The 17864-nt window shown below is 44.1% G+C and overlaps 1 protein-coding gene across 2 annotated transcripts in view; it reads left to right on the top strand.

Moving 5' to 3' along the window:
* The window catches only part of KIAA2012 (KIAA2012 ortholog), a 139262-nt gene that overhangs the window by 72273 nt on the left and 49125 nt on the right, over positions 1-17864 (top strand). For both annotated transcript variants that reach the window (XM_033230683.1, XM_033230682.1), the window contains exons 13-14: positions 426-502; positions 16752-16889. In XM_033230683.1, the coding sequence (XP_033086574.1) occupies positions 426-502; positions 16752-16889 (215 nt within the window). The remainder of the gene's footprint in view (positions 1-425; positions 503-16751; positions 16890-17864) is intronic.

Genomic DNA, 17864 nt, shown 5'->3' with positions numbered 1-17864 from the left:
ATCTCTCTGTTTGGAAGTTTGCAGAAGCCTTTTCCTACTTCAGTGAAGTGCAGTCATACAAAATTTATACTCAACAGCATCAGCAGATTTTTTTCCATCAATATTTCCTTTTTAATTTCAGCTTTATCTGAATTTTAATAGCATAAAGAATTTACTTTTGTTCTTTTAAAGAGCAACCAAAACAAGAATAATATGTATTTGAATATAAAGTCTTAACACTATGTTTAACATGGTGTTTAGACTATGCCTATAGTGGTTACAGGTGTTATTTGGTGAGTAAATTATGAATGCCATGGGTGTATATGTGCTTATAATCTTACATACATATGAACTAGGTGTGTGTGTGTGTGTATGGTATATATAAAAAGTCATGAAATCCAGATCTGACCACCTTGATATTTTTTCCTCTTTGATTTTCACTATAGCAAACACTGAACCTAGAGCCAACCTTCACATGAATCTTTATGAAACCTCACCATTGACCCAAACAACAGAGAATCAGGTACAGTATTGACTCTGAATGAGGATGACACTGGGAGTCACAACTCGGGTTCTTGCCTCAGCTTGCTGTGTGGCCCTAGGTGAGACACTTTACCTCTCTGGGCCTCATTTGCCTAATCAATAAAATGAGACAAGTAGACTATGAAATCACAGAGGTTCCTTTACTCTTAGACTTGGAATATCTTAACTCAACTTGGACTGTATTATTTGGCTCTTTACGTGTGTGAATAAGCTGAATAGGCCTTTCCCTGACTTCTGCGAAGTCAGAAAGAGAATAAGGGAACACAGAAAGGTGACATCCAATGAGGCAGTAGGCACTAATTTTCATTCATAATAGAGATAAATATTGGCAATTAAGAAAAAAAAGTGCAAAGGTAATCGTGAAGAAAGGAGGATGGTGCTTCATCTAGATAGATTAAGAATTTCTATTAGTGGACTGGTCACAGTGGGCTCATGCCTGTAATCCTAGCACTTTGCGAGGCTGAGGCGGGCAGATCACCTGAGGTCAGGAGTTCGAGACTGGCCTGGCCAATGTGGCGAAACCCTGTCTCTACTAAAAATACAAAAATTAGCCGTGTGGTGGCGTGCACCTGTGGTCGTAGTTACTTGGGAGGCTGAGGCAGGAAAATCACTTGAACCTAGGAGGTGGAGGTTGCAGTGAGCTGAGATCATGCTGCAGCCAGAATCCAGAGCGAGAGAGCGAGACCCTGTCTCAGAAAAAAAAAAAAGAGTATCTGTTAGTGGTTCAAGGACATATGTTCACAAATATTTATAAGTTTGTTCCTTCCTTGGAAGCTTTGAAGCTGGAACTGTCTTCAAATTCTCTCTAGAGAGACAACTCAGGGGAATTCCTAGAACTGAATCCAGGGCCTCGGAGAACCTGAGGCAGAGGCAGCACACGCAGCTGCAGGGGACTCGCAGGTCTCACCCTGCTGTGTGACACCTCCAGGCCATGATCTTGATTTCTCCATTCTGTCCACCTTCCTTCCTGCCACAGCCTGGCTTTCTATTCTTCCCCAGCACTCATTATGCATAATGGTAATAGAAACGGGTTTGCTTTCATCTGTGTGCCTGAGCTGGGCTCTGAGGTAGGACCTGAACTCTCTGTGACAACCCTAGGCCTGGGTCAGGTCTCCACTGAGGTGAAACACAACTGAGCAACTCCTCCCTGCTGCCAAGGAGCTGCTGAACCAACATTTGCATGTTGTAAATGCCCACTTTGCAGACATCCCACTTAAGGGAACTAGAGACAGAGTTTTTGAAAGAGTGTGTGACTAAGGAAAACATAATATGGTGTATTTTGATAATTCTGCAACCCAAAGGCCATGCAAAGGCCTCACATACCCTAAACACACCCCAAATTCACACAGCCCCACGGTTCTGTTTCAAAAGACCTACTATCACCTGCAATGAAAGAGAGGCTCGGGCGGGCGTGGAGGCTCATGCCTGTAATCCCAGCACTTTGGGAGGCCAAGGTGGGCGGATCACAAGGTCAGGAGTTCAAGACCAGCCTGGCCAACATGGTGAAACCCAGTTTCTACTAAAAATACAAAAATTAGCTGGGTATGGTGGCACACCTCTGTAATCCCAGCTACTCGGGAGGCTGAGGCAGGAGAATCACTTGAACGCAGGAGGTGGAGGTTGCAGTGAGCCGAGATCACACCATTGCACTCCAGCCTAGGCGACAGAGCAAGACTCCGTCTCAAAAAAAAAAAAAAAAGAAAGAGGGGCTCAACCATGTCTAATTAAATCCTAGGCTGAATTATTAACTTTGCAGTCAGAAGAAGGAACACCAGAGCGAGGGGTCTTAAACTTTCATCCCGGTTTCCCCAGTGAGGCTGTGGAAAGTTAGCTCGCTGAGAAGCCCATGCGCCTGCCTCCTTTGTGAAACAGCGGGATGGCTCCCACCAGGAGCGACTTGTCCAAGTTGCAGTAGTCCCAGTTCCTTTAGAAGCAGCCCTGGAAAGAAAGGGCATCTGAGGAGAAGTCTAGGGAGCCCCACCAGCCCCAAACACAGAGAAAACAGGGTGGGAGGGAGGTAGGGGTGTCTTCCTGGCCTCCTGCACCCCCGCTTACTTCTCGAGGCTAATGGCCTCTTATTAGATTAATCACTGACTTTAGTTTTAACTACTTCCTCAGCCTACTCCATGGCAATGACTAATTTCATGTTTATTATAAAGCATCTGGAACGCATTCAGGACAAATTTCTGTCCAGCTGATTTCAGTTCCCTACATTGATGGGCCACTGGAAATCCAGGGGATTCCTTCCCCTGTGGCCTTTCCCACCCTGAAGCAGAGGACATCACAATACTGATCTTAGCAGCACCGTTCCTTTCCATCAGTTCCCCCACTGACTCCCCCTTCCCTCCCTCCCTTGGGATCTGACCCTATTAGGGGTTCAGTCACATGAAAGACTTGTACTTTTATCACAGTGCTAGCTGAGAGAGGGGAAGACTTGCCAAAGGTGGATATTCTAGTATTACCACCCTCTAATGAGAAGTCACAGGCCTAGATTTAGAAAACAATCTCTGGCGTGTGGGTTGGGGAGAAAGCCACAGGGTGCTCTGCAGAGGCTGGGGTGACAGCGTTCTCTGGGCTGGAGGCTTCTGCAGAGGCCCTACCGCTGCGATGCGGGAGCCTTCACCTTGGCTCATCGGAGGCTGTCCACACTGTAATGGGAGCAGAAAGGGTTAGGCTCCTTCCTCCAACACACGATGAGGATGGCAAATGGTGGGAATGGCTCCCAAGGCACCTTTTCCACACCTGACCTGAGGAGCAGGGCCTTGGCAGCGAATCCATCAAAAGAAATGAGAGTAGCAACTGATACCAGCAAGTTCCTAGGAGTTAGAAGAGGGGGTGAGGTGGTGGGGGCGGGGGTAAGAAAACTACAAGGGGAAATGTGGAGATGAAAAGAGAGCAATGAAAAAAGAAAAAGGAGACAAGCAGACATGTTTCAACTCCAAGCTCCCATTTCCTCTTTCAAATGAACTGCTTCCCCACTGTGAACAGAATCAAGTATTTATGAAGGCATTTTTTGCATATTAATAGCTGCATATGGAGCATCGCCAGAGCTGCAGTCCTAAAGGTACGGTGCCCTTTTTTAATGCAGGTCTTTCAAACTCCTCACAGAATTTGGTATTCTCCTTTAGATTTATTTTCATTTCTGCCTCGTGGCTCCTCCTAAGGCTCTTCATTTGATTAAGGGAAATTAGTTCCTGGGATACTTTCAGAGACAGAGTATTGCTCTTACCTCAGTGGGCCGCTGACATCAATCGCTGGAGAAGCTTTTCCTCTCCCCCAAGGCCTCTCTGTGTAGAGGCCGCAGGTTGGGTTAGGTGACCGGCACCTAAAAAGAGTATTAAAATTACAAATGAAAATTTCAGGAGGAAATATTAACATAGCTAGACAGTGGCAGGAGAAAGTAAAACTAGAAAAAAAAGTAAAATAATTTCATTAACTTTACCATCTATACTCAGTAAAGATTACCTGCAATTTTAAAAGAAAATCATTGAGAACCATGATAAAAATAAGCAAAAGACAGAAACAATTCATATCCAAAAAGGAGTAACAGAAAATAAATATGAAAAAAGTCATTCATCTTGATTAACAATTTAAATGTATATTGAGGCAAACTATAAGTACCATCTTATATCTGAGATTTGTGCCTTCTCTTACTCTTTTTAAATGGTAACACCCAGGGCTGCCAGGGTTTTAAAACTGGTATACTTATACACTTCTGGTGGAACACAGTCTTGATTCAATCCCTTCGTAAAGCAAAATGGCAACATAACTCATGAAACATGAAAAATATGAAATATCCATTGATTATGTATTTCTGACTTCTGGGAATTTATCCTAAAGAAATAATTCAACAGAAAAAAAAAAGTCAGTGAAGATGTCCATTGCAGCATTATCTATAACAGAAAATCTGGAAACAGTCTAAGAGTGTAACATCAGAGAAATGATTTTGGGGAGATTTAGAATCTTGTAGCCTCCAGTCGCATGACTCCTAAACCATAATTTCTAATTTTGTGGCTAATTTGTTAGTCCTGCGAAGGCAGTCTGGTTCACAGGTAGGAAGGGGGTTTGTTTTGGGAAAAGGCTGTTATCATCTTTGTTTCAAAGCTAAACTATAAACTAAGTTCCTGCCAAAGTTAGTTCGGCCTACACCAGGAATGAGCAAGGACAACCTGGAAGTTAGAATCAAGATGGAGCTGGTTAGGTCAGATCTCTTCCACTGCCTCAGTTATAATTTGGCAATGGCAGTTTCACCCTCGGTGAAGGGCTTAATTCAAGCATTAAAAAAGGATGATTGTTCATACTAGAAACTGAGATTTAATACTAATGTTTAACACTGGCAACATCATTGACATTTTGGACCAGGTAGTCTTTGTTTTGGGGAACTTTCCCGTTGATTGCAGGATGTTAAGCAGTATGCCTACTAGATGCCAGTAGCAAAACCCTCCCCAGTTGTGACAATCAAAACTGTTTCCAGACCGTGCTAAATGCCTGCTGGGGAGCAAAATCACCTCCAGTTGAGAACCACTGATTTAACTTTTTTTTTTTTCTTTTTGAGATAGTGTCTCGCTCTGTTGCCCAGGCCAGAATGCAATGGCGCAATCTCGGCTTACTGCAACCTCCACCTCCCGAGTTCAAGCAATTCTCTTGCCTCAGCCTCCCAAGTAACTGGGATTATAGAATCATGCCACCACTCCCGGCTAATTTTTTTTGTATTTTGGTAAAGATGAGGCTTCACCGTGTTGCCCAGGCTGGTCTCAAACTCCTGAGCTCAGGCAATCCACCTGCCTTGGCCTCCCAAAGTGCTAGGATTACAGGCGTGAGCCACCATGCCCGGCCTGATTTAACATTTTAAAAGTGGAAATCAAAATAAGTCCACTATGGCTGCAACTATATAAAAAAAAAAAAGTGTCTGTTCGGAAAAGACTTGCAAATAATGCATGAAAAAAGGGCAGTCATGCTAACTTGAAACCGAGGTGGATTCTGTTACTTGTTTTCCTAGGCTTTTTTTTTTTTTTTTTTTCATTGTTTTGCCTTTTTCTAAATTCTCCCTATAAGAAGAAAAGATGGATCATGAGGAGAGCTGGTTTTATTCAAGTCTAGCATAAAATAATCTCAGACTCAGAGTATGCAAGTATTCAGCAAGCTGAACAGGGGTCAACACCATAGCAGCATTATTTTTTAGCTAATTATCATTGGTTTAAAATATTTAACATTAATCAGGTTTTTATTAGTTTATTTAATAGAGTCATCAGCATTCTCCTTTTAAGGATCTCGATCCCTTTTGCCATTTTATCTCTCTAACTCTACACTTTGGGGGACAATGAATTCATCTTTCTGAAAAATTGGAATTCAGGGCATAAAACTCTCATCCATCCAGATCCATCTACGTAAGCTTGGGAAAAGCGGGGCGCTGAGCCCACTTGTTCATAGAGCTGTCAGGGCAGAGGTTGTCAGTAAAGAGTATCAAAGTACAAGCTCAAACCTTAATTAGATTTCCCAAAAATGATTGCATCTCTTTGTTTAAAATAAGAAAGAAAGCATCTCACCAGTTTTCACATTGTCACTTTTCTCCTTTTGTTTAAACTATTTGCAAGCTAGGGAGAACAAACATCCTTTCTCACATGCCTTATCTTGGGTTTTGTTGTATTGCTTTGTGGGGCGTAGAACTTTGGTGGTATCCTAAAAATCCTGTTAAATTGGTGTTGTATCCCTTTTTTCACTTCTGTTTCAACTTATACTATCTCTTGAGTTCAGGTTTCATAAGTTTACAACAGTATAAATTCATATTTGATCTTATGTATCCTAAGTTTATCTCTTTTGGATTTCAAAGAGTAGCCTATAATTCTAGCACACTAGGATTTGGTTTGAATAAACCTGTGTTTACCCCCATCTGTTTCCTTGGTGGTTTCACAGATGGTGTTCATATCCCCATCAGCTCTCCTCTTTCAGGACCAAAAACAACAAGCACACACAAAAAAATAAAAGATAAAACACTTGTAGACACACTATGTTTTGTACAAGGGTACAAAGGTAACCTTTTATTTCGTGTCCTTCTAAGCCATACCCTACCCTGCCTTCTGTTTAAGGCTGTTGTCTGCCTTTGTATCCCTTGTGTCTGGCACAGTTCCTGGTACATGGGAGCCACTCAAAAATAAATCAACAGGCCGGGCGCGGTGGCTCACGCCTGTAATCCCAGCACTTTGGGAGGCCGAGGTGGACGGATCACTTGAAATCAGGAGTTCAAAACTTAGCCAGGGCAACAAAGTGAGATTCTCTCTCTCTCTCTCTCTCTATTTATGTGTGTGTGTGTGTGTGTGTGTGTGTGTATGTATGTATAGTTTTATATATATGTAACTAAATCTGTCGTTGACATTAAGATCCAAATTCTGAATGAAAAAGCCCATGTCCTCTACATAGAATTCCGAGATTGCACTTGATTTATTTTCAGTGATAATTAGATGGAAGTTCAACTGATCTTTCCCCCACAACTCACACAGTCTCTGGGCATTTCCTGCTATTGGTCATTATGATTTGGTTTTTCCTTCTCTGGAAAAGCTTTGGGTCATGTGCAGACTTGTGGATGTCACTAGGCATCCTTCTTGGAGATCTCTCTGAGGCTGACAAGTAAGATCGGTCTCCACACCAATGCCTAAGAGAATTCGCTTTCTGCATTTCCCCATCAAGAAAAGTGCTCTTGACTCCCTACCCTGCCTTTGTTTCTTGTTTCTAAAGTCAGCTCTCTTTTCCAAGACACTGCAACAGCTCACCTAGTTCCATGCCTGTGCTCACTCTCCCTTCTCTCTCTCTCTCTCTACCCCCACCCCGCCCTCTGGTTTTGTAAATAGCTTTGGTTGTGGAACTTGATTCAAAGGCTTTTGAAGATCTAAGCAAACTTCATCTTCTGGTTCAGCCTTACCCACAGGATTACTTTGTCTGCCCCAAAATGCCCTAGACAATTTAAGGCTAATTTCCTGAGAGGGGTTTGTTTTTAATTACAAAATGAGGGCTTTTATTTGTTGAATTTTCACTGCAACTATCATTTATTCCAATAAGTCTGTATTAATTGATGTCTTGGCTGCTAGTGCACACAATATCTGCATAGTTAATTTGTTTTCCTTTTTTCTATTATGAAAAATTTCAAACATATGTAAAAGTAGACAGAATAGTATGATGAACCTCCACATTCCTATCGCAAGCTTTAACAATTATCTCCCCATTCTCTTGAGAGGGTCTTTTTTTTTTTTTTTTTTTTTTTTTTTGAGACAGAGTCTCACTCTGTTGCCCGGGCTGGAGTGCAGTGGCACAATCTCGGCTCACTGTGACCTCTACCTCCAGGGTGCAAGTGATTCTCCTGCCTCAGCCTCCCGAGTAGCTGGGATTACAGGTGCCCATCACCATGCCAGGCAAAATTTTGTAGTTTTAGTAGAGACGGGGTTTCGCCATGTTGACCAGGCTGGATTTGAACTCCTAAACTCAGGTGATCCACGCACCTTAGCCTCCCAAAGTGCTGGGATTACAGGCTTCAGCCACCCGCCTGGCCAAGAGGGTCTTTTTAAATGGTAAAAACAGCCAATGTTTTTGAGTTTTACTACGCACAGGGTTTAGGATTATCTCATCCTTACAACATCTTCATGTAGTTGGTATAGTTATTATCCCTGTTTGCAGACAAGCAAATAGATATCAGGACTAATAGGACCCCTTTCACACATGAACTGCACTTTCAAAGAGGCCTAGTCATTTGGAAATCCAATAAAGCTGCATTTAAATCCCAACTTCTAGGCCAGGAGCGGTGGCTCACATCCATAATCCCAGCACTTTGGGAGGCCAAAGCTGGAGAATTACTTGAGCCCAGGAGTTTGAGACCAGCCTGGGCAACAAAGTGAGACCCCGTCTCTATAAAAAATTAGCAGACAGGTGCGGCGGCTCACACCTGTAATCCCGGCACTTTGGGAGGCCAAGGTGGGCAAATCACAAGGTGAGGAGTTCAAGAGCAGCCTGGCTAATACGGTGAAACCCTGTCTCTACTAAAAATACAAAAAATTAGCCAGGCGTGGTGGCACTCGCCTGTAGTCCCAGCTACTCAGGAGCCTGAGGCAGAAGAATCTCTTGAACCTGGGAGGCGGAGGTTGCAATGAGCTAAGATTGTGCCACTGCATTCCAGCCTGGGAGACAGAGCGAGGCTCCATCTAAAAAAACAACAACAAAAAAAGCCAGGTGTGGTGGTGCATATCTGTAGACCCAGCTACTCAGGAGGCTGAGGCAGGAGGACTGCTCGAGCCTGGGAGGTCGAGGCTGCAATGAGCCATGATCACACGACCGCACTCCAGTCTGAGTGACAGAGTGAGACTCTGTCTCAAAAATGAATAAAATAAAATAAATCCTAACTTCTTCCTTACAGGCTGTGTGGCTTTAGGCAGGCTATTTAACCTCTCTGAGGCAGAGTTTCCTCATAGGGTAATAATATTTCCCTCATGGGGTCATGACAAGGATGAGATGAAACATATGGAAAGGGATTTGCACAATGCTTGGCAATAGGCAACCCCCAATACATTATAATCATTACTGTTGTACTCCCCTGTCCCTTGCCTTGAAAGTCATTATAAAACAGAACTTGGAGCTTGTATACAATCTAAGGGTTTAGACATGGAAAAGGAGAAGCTTGAAAAGCAGGAATAATTTAAAGGAGGACAATGAGTCAATCTACCAATTGTTCCTTCCTTACCCATCCCCAACCCCCAATTCAAGCATCCCTCTCTCTGCCTCCCAAATACCCTCTATGCCTTCTGGAGTGTTCACTGTGTTTCACTGCTTAAATTTCTAACTATTAGAGATTATTTTGGGTTCCTCATATCTCCTTGTGAAAGTTTCTTAATTGCTTCCCCCTGTACCTAAGAGAGCACGGCTGAAGGCCTGTGGGCAGAGAGGAGGCAGGGAATCTGGGGACCAGGAGCACTGTGTCGGCAGGGCCCCATACAGCACAGGGCTGCAGAGGAAAATTTAGAGGTTGGAGGACAGAAGAGCCCAGTGGAGGGGAAGGGGTCAGGAAAGTGTGGGGACCCAGGAAAGAAAAAGAAAGGACATTTTTCTTTCTCTTCTTCCAGCCTCCTGCTGTCACGCATGACCAGGACTTCTTCAACTCCATAGTCCGGCTGAATCTGGGTTAGATAAACTTTTATGGGAGAGTCTGGGAATCAAAACACCATATTTTTTTTCCTAGTAAAAATCGACTCATTTAAAAATGACCTTTTCACAGTGGAATCAGTTTGCAAGTTGAGATTCCCTGTCTGTCGGTTGTCAGATTGGAAAAGTCCCACCAGACCCAACAAAACAAGGAAGTCACACAGTTTTGAGTTCAAGTTTTGAGTTGGAAGGAGCTGAGGAGTTGTTCAGATTTCCCACCTTTCACCTCTCGACCTCCCATCTCCCATTCTAAAATAGAATGTGTCCTCTCTCAAACACAGGCACAGTTCCGGCCTGAATGCAGCTAGCCACCCCCTCACAGAAAAAGCTGGCTTCTACCTCCCCTGGGGCAGAAGAGATCACTATTTTGGCTTGAAATTTTTCTCCTCCAGTTCCTAAGCCAGATAAACAGTGATTCTGTTGTATCAACAAAGCACATAATAATGTCGAAGATGGTAGCAGTTAGAACTCACAGATAAGATTTACTTATAGTAGAAGCTCTGGAATGAAAGTGTCCAGAGTTTCGTTCAGAATTCCCTGGAAGAGAACAATGAGCTTAGCCCCATTTTCTAGGAAGGGAAGCTGAGGTACAGAGAGAGGAATGGCTTAGCCAAAGTCACGAAATGAGCCCCTCATGGAAGCAAAAACTGGAGGTTGCCATGTTTCTCTTTCAAGACTCATGTTTGCTAGCTGTTCGGCTAATTTGCTCAACACTCAGGAGGATGTCAAATCTCCTTCTGTAAAGTTGAGGACATTAAAAAATAGATGAAGACCAAAATTCCTCACAGGAGGAGAATAAGAAAGCTCTTCTTTGGCTACCAAACTGTGTCTCCACCGTGCCTACTTGTGGAGCCCTCACAAAACGGCTCACTCAGCCCATTTCACCAGCACCAAATTGCCTGTAGAATGTAAAAAGTGGGCCCAGACCTCACATGGCCAAGAAGAGCAGGATGAGCCCAGGACTGCTGGGCACATTTGTGTGGGGTGGAAGCCCGTTGTGGCTCTGGGGTTCTGCTGCTCCTCAGAAAGAGGCCATGCGGCCAGGCTGGGTTGCTGAGCTGAGATCCCAGGTGTCCATCTGACCTCCTGCATACTGGAGGCCTCCTCCCTTCCAGCCAGGGAAACCTAGACAGAGACAGAACCTCAGAGTGAGGACTTTAGGGATGGCCAGGGTGGTTGGCCTTGCCACAGACAGGGTGCCCTCCAAGTCAGCCTGAGGTTGACAGTGTATATAACGCCTGGCCCACTCGGATCCCCTCCCCAAGCAGCCCCATCTCAGGGAGCCCAGGGAGTCCCAGGCACACTCAGCCCCACCTCTGGCCCCATTCCCGCTGCCCGCTTTTAGGTCCGTAGGCTGTCATGGGCAAGGAACAACAGGGCCCGGGAAGACCAAACACGGGGAAAGTTGCCAGGCCCTTCGCGCCTGCAGGAAGAGTCCCTTCCAGGATTTGGTTCCCCTACCCTAGGAGGGGATGGGAAGACAGGAAAGCTCAGAATCCCAGCCCTCCTTCTCCCTTAGCCCCAGTGACTAAATCTCTCAGATCTCTCCATGCCCCTGGGACTCAGAGCCACCAAGGGGAGTCGAAGGACAGACTATCAGCCAACGAGGGGAGCCCGGGGTCAGAGGAGGGACTGACTCTTCCTTTTGTTTACTCACAGGAGGCAACCAATGCCCTGTGTGCACAGAGGTTTGATGTGGCAACTTGAGAGACCACCTAAGTGTTTCAGCAAAGGCTCCCCCCACCCGCTCTTCAAGCATTAAGATAATGGTGGGTGTGTTCCCCAGCATATTTCAGATCTTGGTTACAAAGGCCCTCCTTTTTTCTGTTTTCTTCCTCCAGCTCAGCTTGCCCACAGGTTCCTGGAGCCTCTTGGCAGCCTGTTCTCCGGCAGAATGAAGTTGTGAGCTGCGTGGGAGGGAGTTAGACAGCGAGAGTGTTGCAGCCTCCTTAATGAGGGACAATCACTCTTCTTGGAGCCATTAAGCTGCATCTACAAAGATGGGGAACCCCAATTAGAAAGGAGTGGGAGAAGTAATGAGGAGGGCCCGAGGGACACCTACAGGACAGATCCTTATCTCTGGTGGCTCTGTGGGACCCAGGGTAGAGACGCAGCCACTTGGGTTTAGAATTTCATCTCCTTCTTAAGGTTAGACTTCCCAAAGTCTGTTTGGAGGGCCAACCGATGGTAGTGACTATTTAAAATATACCAGTTGAAAGGAAGAGGAAAAATTACTGGGGAGAAGGGTTTCTCCCTGGGTCTATAGTTCAGATATTATAATCCAAGAGTAAGAAAGGAAACAATAAGATGTGTCTGTAATTTTAATGGATGTTCTCTTTAAGTTTTGCCATATTGTATATGTGTGTAAGTCTAGATATTTGTACGCAACCAATAGCGCTCTCTTTTTTCTGTGATAGCTCAACTGAATCATATTGTGTTTACAGCAAGATAATAATCCTGGATTTTCCATGGCTCACTCTGTCAGAGTATAAGATTAGCTCTTGAATCCATTAACAGTCATCTCCTTTTAAATGTCAGATAACTTTTTAAATGCCAAGTACTTACGCAATGCCTTCTGTGCAATTCAAATCAGCTTTACCAAATTAACTCGTTAATCTTTATTGTTTCACTTACTAAAGAGAAAGGCTTCCAGGTGTTTTTAGCAGAACATAAAAATATTAAAGTATTTGCAGTACAATATAGGTGAAGGGATGGCTTCTGTTTCTCTGTTAAACATTTCACCATTCCATCAGTTTTTTTGGTTTGTTTGTTTGTTTGGTGTGGGTTTTTTTGGTTTTATTTTGTTTTTAAGACAGTCTTGCTCTGTGGCCCAGGCTGGAGTGCAGTGGTGCGATCTCAGCTCACGACAACCTCCGCCTCCCACGTTTAAGCAATTCTCATGCCTCAGCCTCCCAAGTAGCTGGGACCACAGGCATGCACCACCATGCCTGGCTAATTTTTGTATTTTTAGTAGAAATGGGTTGTGCTGTGTTGACCAGGCTGGTCTTGAACTGCTGGCCTCAAGCAATCCATCCACCTCAGCCTCCCAAAGTCCTGGGATTACAGGCATAAGCCACCACGCCTATCCATTCCATTAGTTTTTAAATCATCTCCACCACAGTATTCACATAAAAAAAAAAAAAAAAAAAAAAAACCTTCAGGCATCTCTGCTTTCTTCAGTTCCCCCATTTTCCTTCCCTTCCATTTAACCTTGTGTTTTCTTCGCCCTCCTATACCTTTAAAGACCTTGACTCCTGATCACTGTTTATTCTTCTGTCTTTGCTCTCAACATACTATAGAGCTGCAAGTGTCAGTTTTGATTGCTCTGCCACTCGGAAAACAGAAGGGTGCCTTGCAGGGTCAGGGATGGAGCCCAGAAGGCTGGGGCAGACAGGCCTAGAAATCAAGAATTCCCCTTTCCTTTTAAAAGATTCTCTGCTTACCTCTAAGTAATCATACCAAGGGCCAGGCGCAGTGGCTCACTCCTGTAATCCCAGAACTTTGAAAGGCCAAGGCGGGCGGATCACCTGAAGTCAGGAGTTTGAGACCAGCCTGGCCAACATGGCGAAACCTATTTCTACTAAAATACAAAAATTAGCCAGGCATGGTGGCACACACCTGTAATTCCAGCTACTCAGGAGACTGAAGCAGGAGAATCGCTTGAATCAGGGAGGTGAAGGTTGCAGTGAGCCAAGATCGCGCCACCGCACTCCAGCCTGGGTGACAGAGCAAGACTCTGTCTCAAAAAATAATAATAATAATTCAATAATTCAATAAATATATAATCAGACCACAGAGATACCAGCTACCCTGACTGCTAAAGACAGATTCATCCAGGGCTGGCTCCAGCTTGTCATCCAGTTCTCTGCTCAAATGTCAGCTCCTCAGAGCGGCCTCCTCTGACCACTCAAGCGAAGCGGCCACCCCTTCCCATTACCCTCCCTCCTAGCACCACTGTGTTGTCTTCACAGACTAGTCACCACCTAAAGGCATCATCTTGCTTATGTGTGTGTTTGTTTGTCTGACACACAGTAGGCACTTGATAAATATCAGTTTAATGGATAAATGAAAAACCACCCAAGCACGTGACTTTCATTTTTATTTTTGCATTTGTTATTATTTATTTATTTATTTATTTTTAGAGACAGGGCCTCACTCTGTCGCCCAGGCTGGAGTGCAGTGGCATGATCACAGCTCACTGCAGCCTCAAACTCTTGGGCTCAAGCATCTTCCCACCTCAGACTTCTGAATAGCTGGGACTAGAGGCGCGTACCACCACACCCAGCTAATTTTCTTTACATTTTTTGTAAAGACAGGATCTCACTGTGTTTTCCAGATTGGTCTCAAGCTCCTGAACTCAAGCAGTCCTCCTGCCTCAGCCTTCCAAAGTGATGGGATTACAGATATGAGCCACTGTGCCGGACCTAGCATGCGACTTTCTTTCCTGCTTTCAATTTTCTGACTTTTTTTTCTCACATCACTACCTCTTCTTTATATGTTTAATTGTTTTTTTCCTCCCATCTCCCAAATCCTCTTTCACTATCATTCATTCATTAGAACACTTGAACATAATGAGCAAAAACAGTACTTTTCATTCCAGTGGGTATAGAACCTTCACTGAAAACATTCCATCAAGCTAGAATTGATGGCCCCTGAACATTAGGGAGATGAGCCATATGGTCAGGAGAATTGTTTTATCGAAAGATTTATAGGTCAAGTGGCTTGGGGAGACTTTTCTCAAAGCCTCTCAACTCCCCACTCTTCAATCGGAGCCCCAAATAAGGAGTTAAAGTAATTTCAGCCATTGAAATTGGTCTTGACTATGCCTTTTGTTCTCCAGTCAAACACGAAATCTTCTCTTGGGGATAATGGAGAAATTTCCCTCAAATCATTATCATCTGATTTCTATTATTCAATCCAGTGATTCATGCATGATTGTGGAGGCTAGAAAGCTTGAAATGCTTTGTCTGAGTCTAGCTTGGACCAAATGCTTTCATGTGATTGAGAAATGGAGAGGGACTGTCTCACCCTGAAAAGCTAATCAGATATGTGACTGAGATGATAAAAAAAAAAATTGGATGTGTGTTTATCCAGAAAAATCTTTATCTCTAGCCACATTTCAGAGCAAAAGAAAAGGGTGTGGGTGTTCATTGGAATGATAACTGCTTGTGGGGACTCACCAATTGTTAATTCATCATTAATGTTTAAAAGTAATATAAATGTTATAGGAGAGAGAGTTTATGACTGCCCAGAGGGATGGCCATCTGAGAGTCTCCTAGAAAATATGGAAATTATCAAATCTACTCTCAGGGTGATCTCACAGCATATTAATGTATGTGACCCCAGCAAATTGGTCCCAAAAATAATAAATAACTTTTCTCTTTGGAAATGAGGAACCAGTGCTCCCTAGAGGACTGTCTTCTGGAGGTCAACACATACTTCCTGTAAAGGTATCTTCATTGCTCCCTCCTCCTTTGAATTGAGGTGGGCCATACATAACCTGTTAGTTACTGTTTTGTTCAGCAAATATGTATCAAGTGTGTGTTCATTTCCAGACCCTGTGCCAGAAACTGCCGGGACAATGGGAATGGAAGAGCCATGGTTCCTGCCTTCAGGGGCCTTCCAGTCTAGAGGAGGAGGAGAGATGGCTGCACAAGCCTGAGCAATCATTGTGGGCAATGGCAGGAGGTGCTCATGCTCTGGGTGGTCACAGGGACATAGGGAAGCCAGACTTGAAAGATGAAGAAGAATCAGAAGAAGGGGAGAGGGAAGGACACGTGCAAAGGTCTTGCTCCGGGAGCTCAAGGGCCGGTGTCCCTGTGGCCCTCTGCACCTGCTATTCCCATAGCAAAGTAAACACTTCATGCAGATAGACCCTAGAACCTTCCTTCACCATCTTCAGAACTTGCCCTGTCATTGCTTTTTCATGGGACTTCCCTTGACTCCCTGCTTAAAATTGCAGCCTCCACTTCCATCCCCAGCTATTCCCTCAGCCCACTTTGTGTTTTATTTTGCTCCCTATCACAAACCACCTTCAGACGTATTTATGTTCCACTTCCTTGTGAATTCTGTCTTCCCTTTCAGTGGAATGGATATGCACTCTTCATGAGGGTGGAGACTTTCATCCCTTTGGGCACTGCCCTATCTGCTCTGCCTGGCATAGAAAAGATACCCAATAAATATTTGTTGTATGACCTAATGAAGCAGGAGTGATCATCTAGGGCCAGGCAGGAAGGGCTTATAAACCTTGTAAGCCAGTTGGCCTTCATCTTGAGGACAATGGCCTTTGAAGGTTTCAAGCAGAGAAGTGATATGATCCAGTATGCATCTTGGAAGGAGCACCCAGGTTGCAATGTGGGGCATGGGCTGGAGTGCAACTTCAGATCCAACTGTGTAGTGTCCTGAAACATGACACCCTTTGCATGGCCCAGAAGTTTGGAGAGCCCCCGGGGCCTCCCAGACTCCTCTGTTAGCTCATTCTTCCTTCTCTCTCTGCTACATTTGTTCAAATCAGTCTTCCTAACATATCAAATTCATTTTTATCATCTTGGAAATAAACTAGAATCTTGCTATAACCATATTTGCTGCAAAGCAGATTTGATAACCATTCATGGAAGCTATGTAAGTATCAAAAATATCTCATTAAAAAGGAGCCTTCAACAGATGGTAATTTTAGCTCTGCCATATAGCAGCAAATGGCTTTGGGTAAGTTGCTTAACCTCCCAGAGCCTCCTGGTTTCCTGTCTGTATAATGGGAGTAACAGTACCTGCCTTACAGGGTTGTTGTGAAGGTTAAATAAAATAATTAAAGCCCTGGGACCTAGGAAGGTCCCTTTTTCCACTTCCATAGGTACTAATAAATAAATACTCTTGGGCTGTTTTCCATCTATAGGGTCCTCTGTCTCTTCAACAGTAAAAATAGGTGTTGCGTATTATTGTTTCAATGATTTTAAAAATTGCCTTCTGTAAATATTCGGGGATTTGGACTAGCTCTTGTTGCACTGTATATCATTCATATGAAAGTTTGAGCTTTCTGCTTCTCTTCACAGGGAGCCCAGCAGTCCTTGGAGGCAGCAGCTCAGAAGACAGAAGAGCCTCAAAGTTGTACAAATAAAGGGCTGATATGTTCAAACAGAAAAGAATTTTACACACGCAAGCTGCACATCGACATGACGCCGTTCCTGAAGGTGATCTCACACTGAGAAGACGAGAGGTTTTATAGACACAAACATAGGAATTCCAGTTAATACACTTCTGCATGGTGCAAAAACAGCTTCAGAAGTCCCTCAGAGCTCCTGCATTATCAGAAGGGACAGAAAATAGGCAGTTTGTAGCAGATGAAGAAAGAACAAATTAGGACAGTAATCACAGCCAGCCATCGGGGACAAGTCAGTCGGGTGTCTGGTTTGGGTAGTGGGGGACAGGCAATAGAAAGGAGAAAGAGTAACTTTAAACCACCTCATAAAACAGTCAAATATAATTCATTTTATCTTGCCAGTAGCTAAAATAATTGTTACTGTTTTACCACTGTCACTTGGTAGAGTTGATATTACTAGTGTAGAGAAGACTGATTCTTGAGTTAACTATTTAGAAGTCAACTGCAAATTCCTTTCTGGATATCTGGCCTTGTTTTCTGTTCTCTAAGAGTTCATTGATCTCCCAAGCTCAGCTTCATTTCAAGTTAAGGGTTCTGAGGGTTTCTATAGTGAGGATGGCATTTGTCCATCTTTGCAACACTCCCTTCCACCCCAGCATCGAACACAGCGCCCGACACATGGAAGGTGCTCATTAAATGCTCCATGAATTGGCCCATCCTTTTCATCCCTCTGGTTTAGGGCCCCTTTCCTACCCATTCTTTGCCCTCCTCAGAGCTTACTGAACTGGAAATAACTGGCCATGGAGTCAAAGAAACTGACCAGGAACATAGCCAGGCCTAGCATGGAAGGATCTCAGATCCTTCATAGTACCCTGGAGAAAATATTCCAGGCCCTTGATAAGAAATGACTGAGAAAGACAGGAATGGGGCAGAAGAAACCAAATACTTGCCGAGTGTATGATGGTGGCTCTATCTAGTGCCATAGCCTGGTAGGGGTTTTGGAAGTCATGAGGGTCACCCTCTTAATTCTCTGGGCTGCCCCAATCCCAGTTCTACAAGGTGGGAC

Source organism: Trachypithecus francoisi, unplaced genomic scaffold (genome assembly GCF_009764315.1).
Source record: "Trachypithecus francoisi isolate TF-2019V2 unplaced genomic scaffold, Tfra_2.0 Lachesis_group13, whole genome shotgun sequence".
NCBI classification, from domain to species: domain Eukaryota; kingdom Metazoa; phylum Chordata; class Mammalia; order Primates; family Cercopithecidae; genus Trachypithecus; species Trachypithecus francoisi.
Note: the sequence above shows the minus strand (reverse complement) of the source record. Positions and strands in the feature narration are given on the sequence as shown.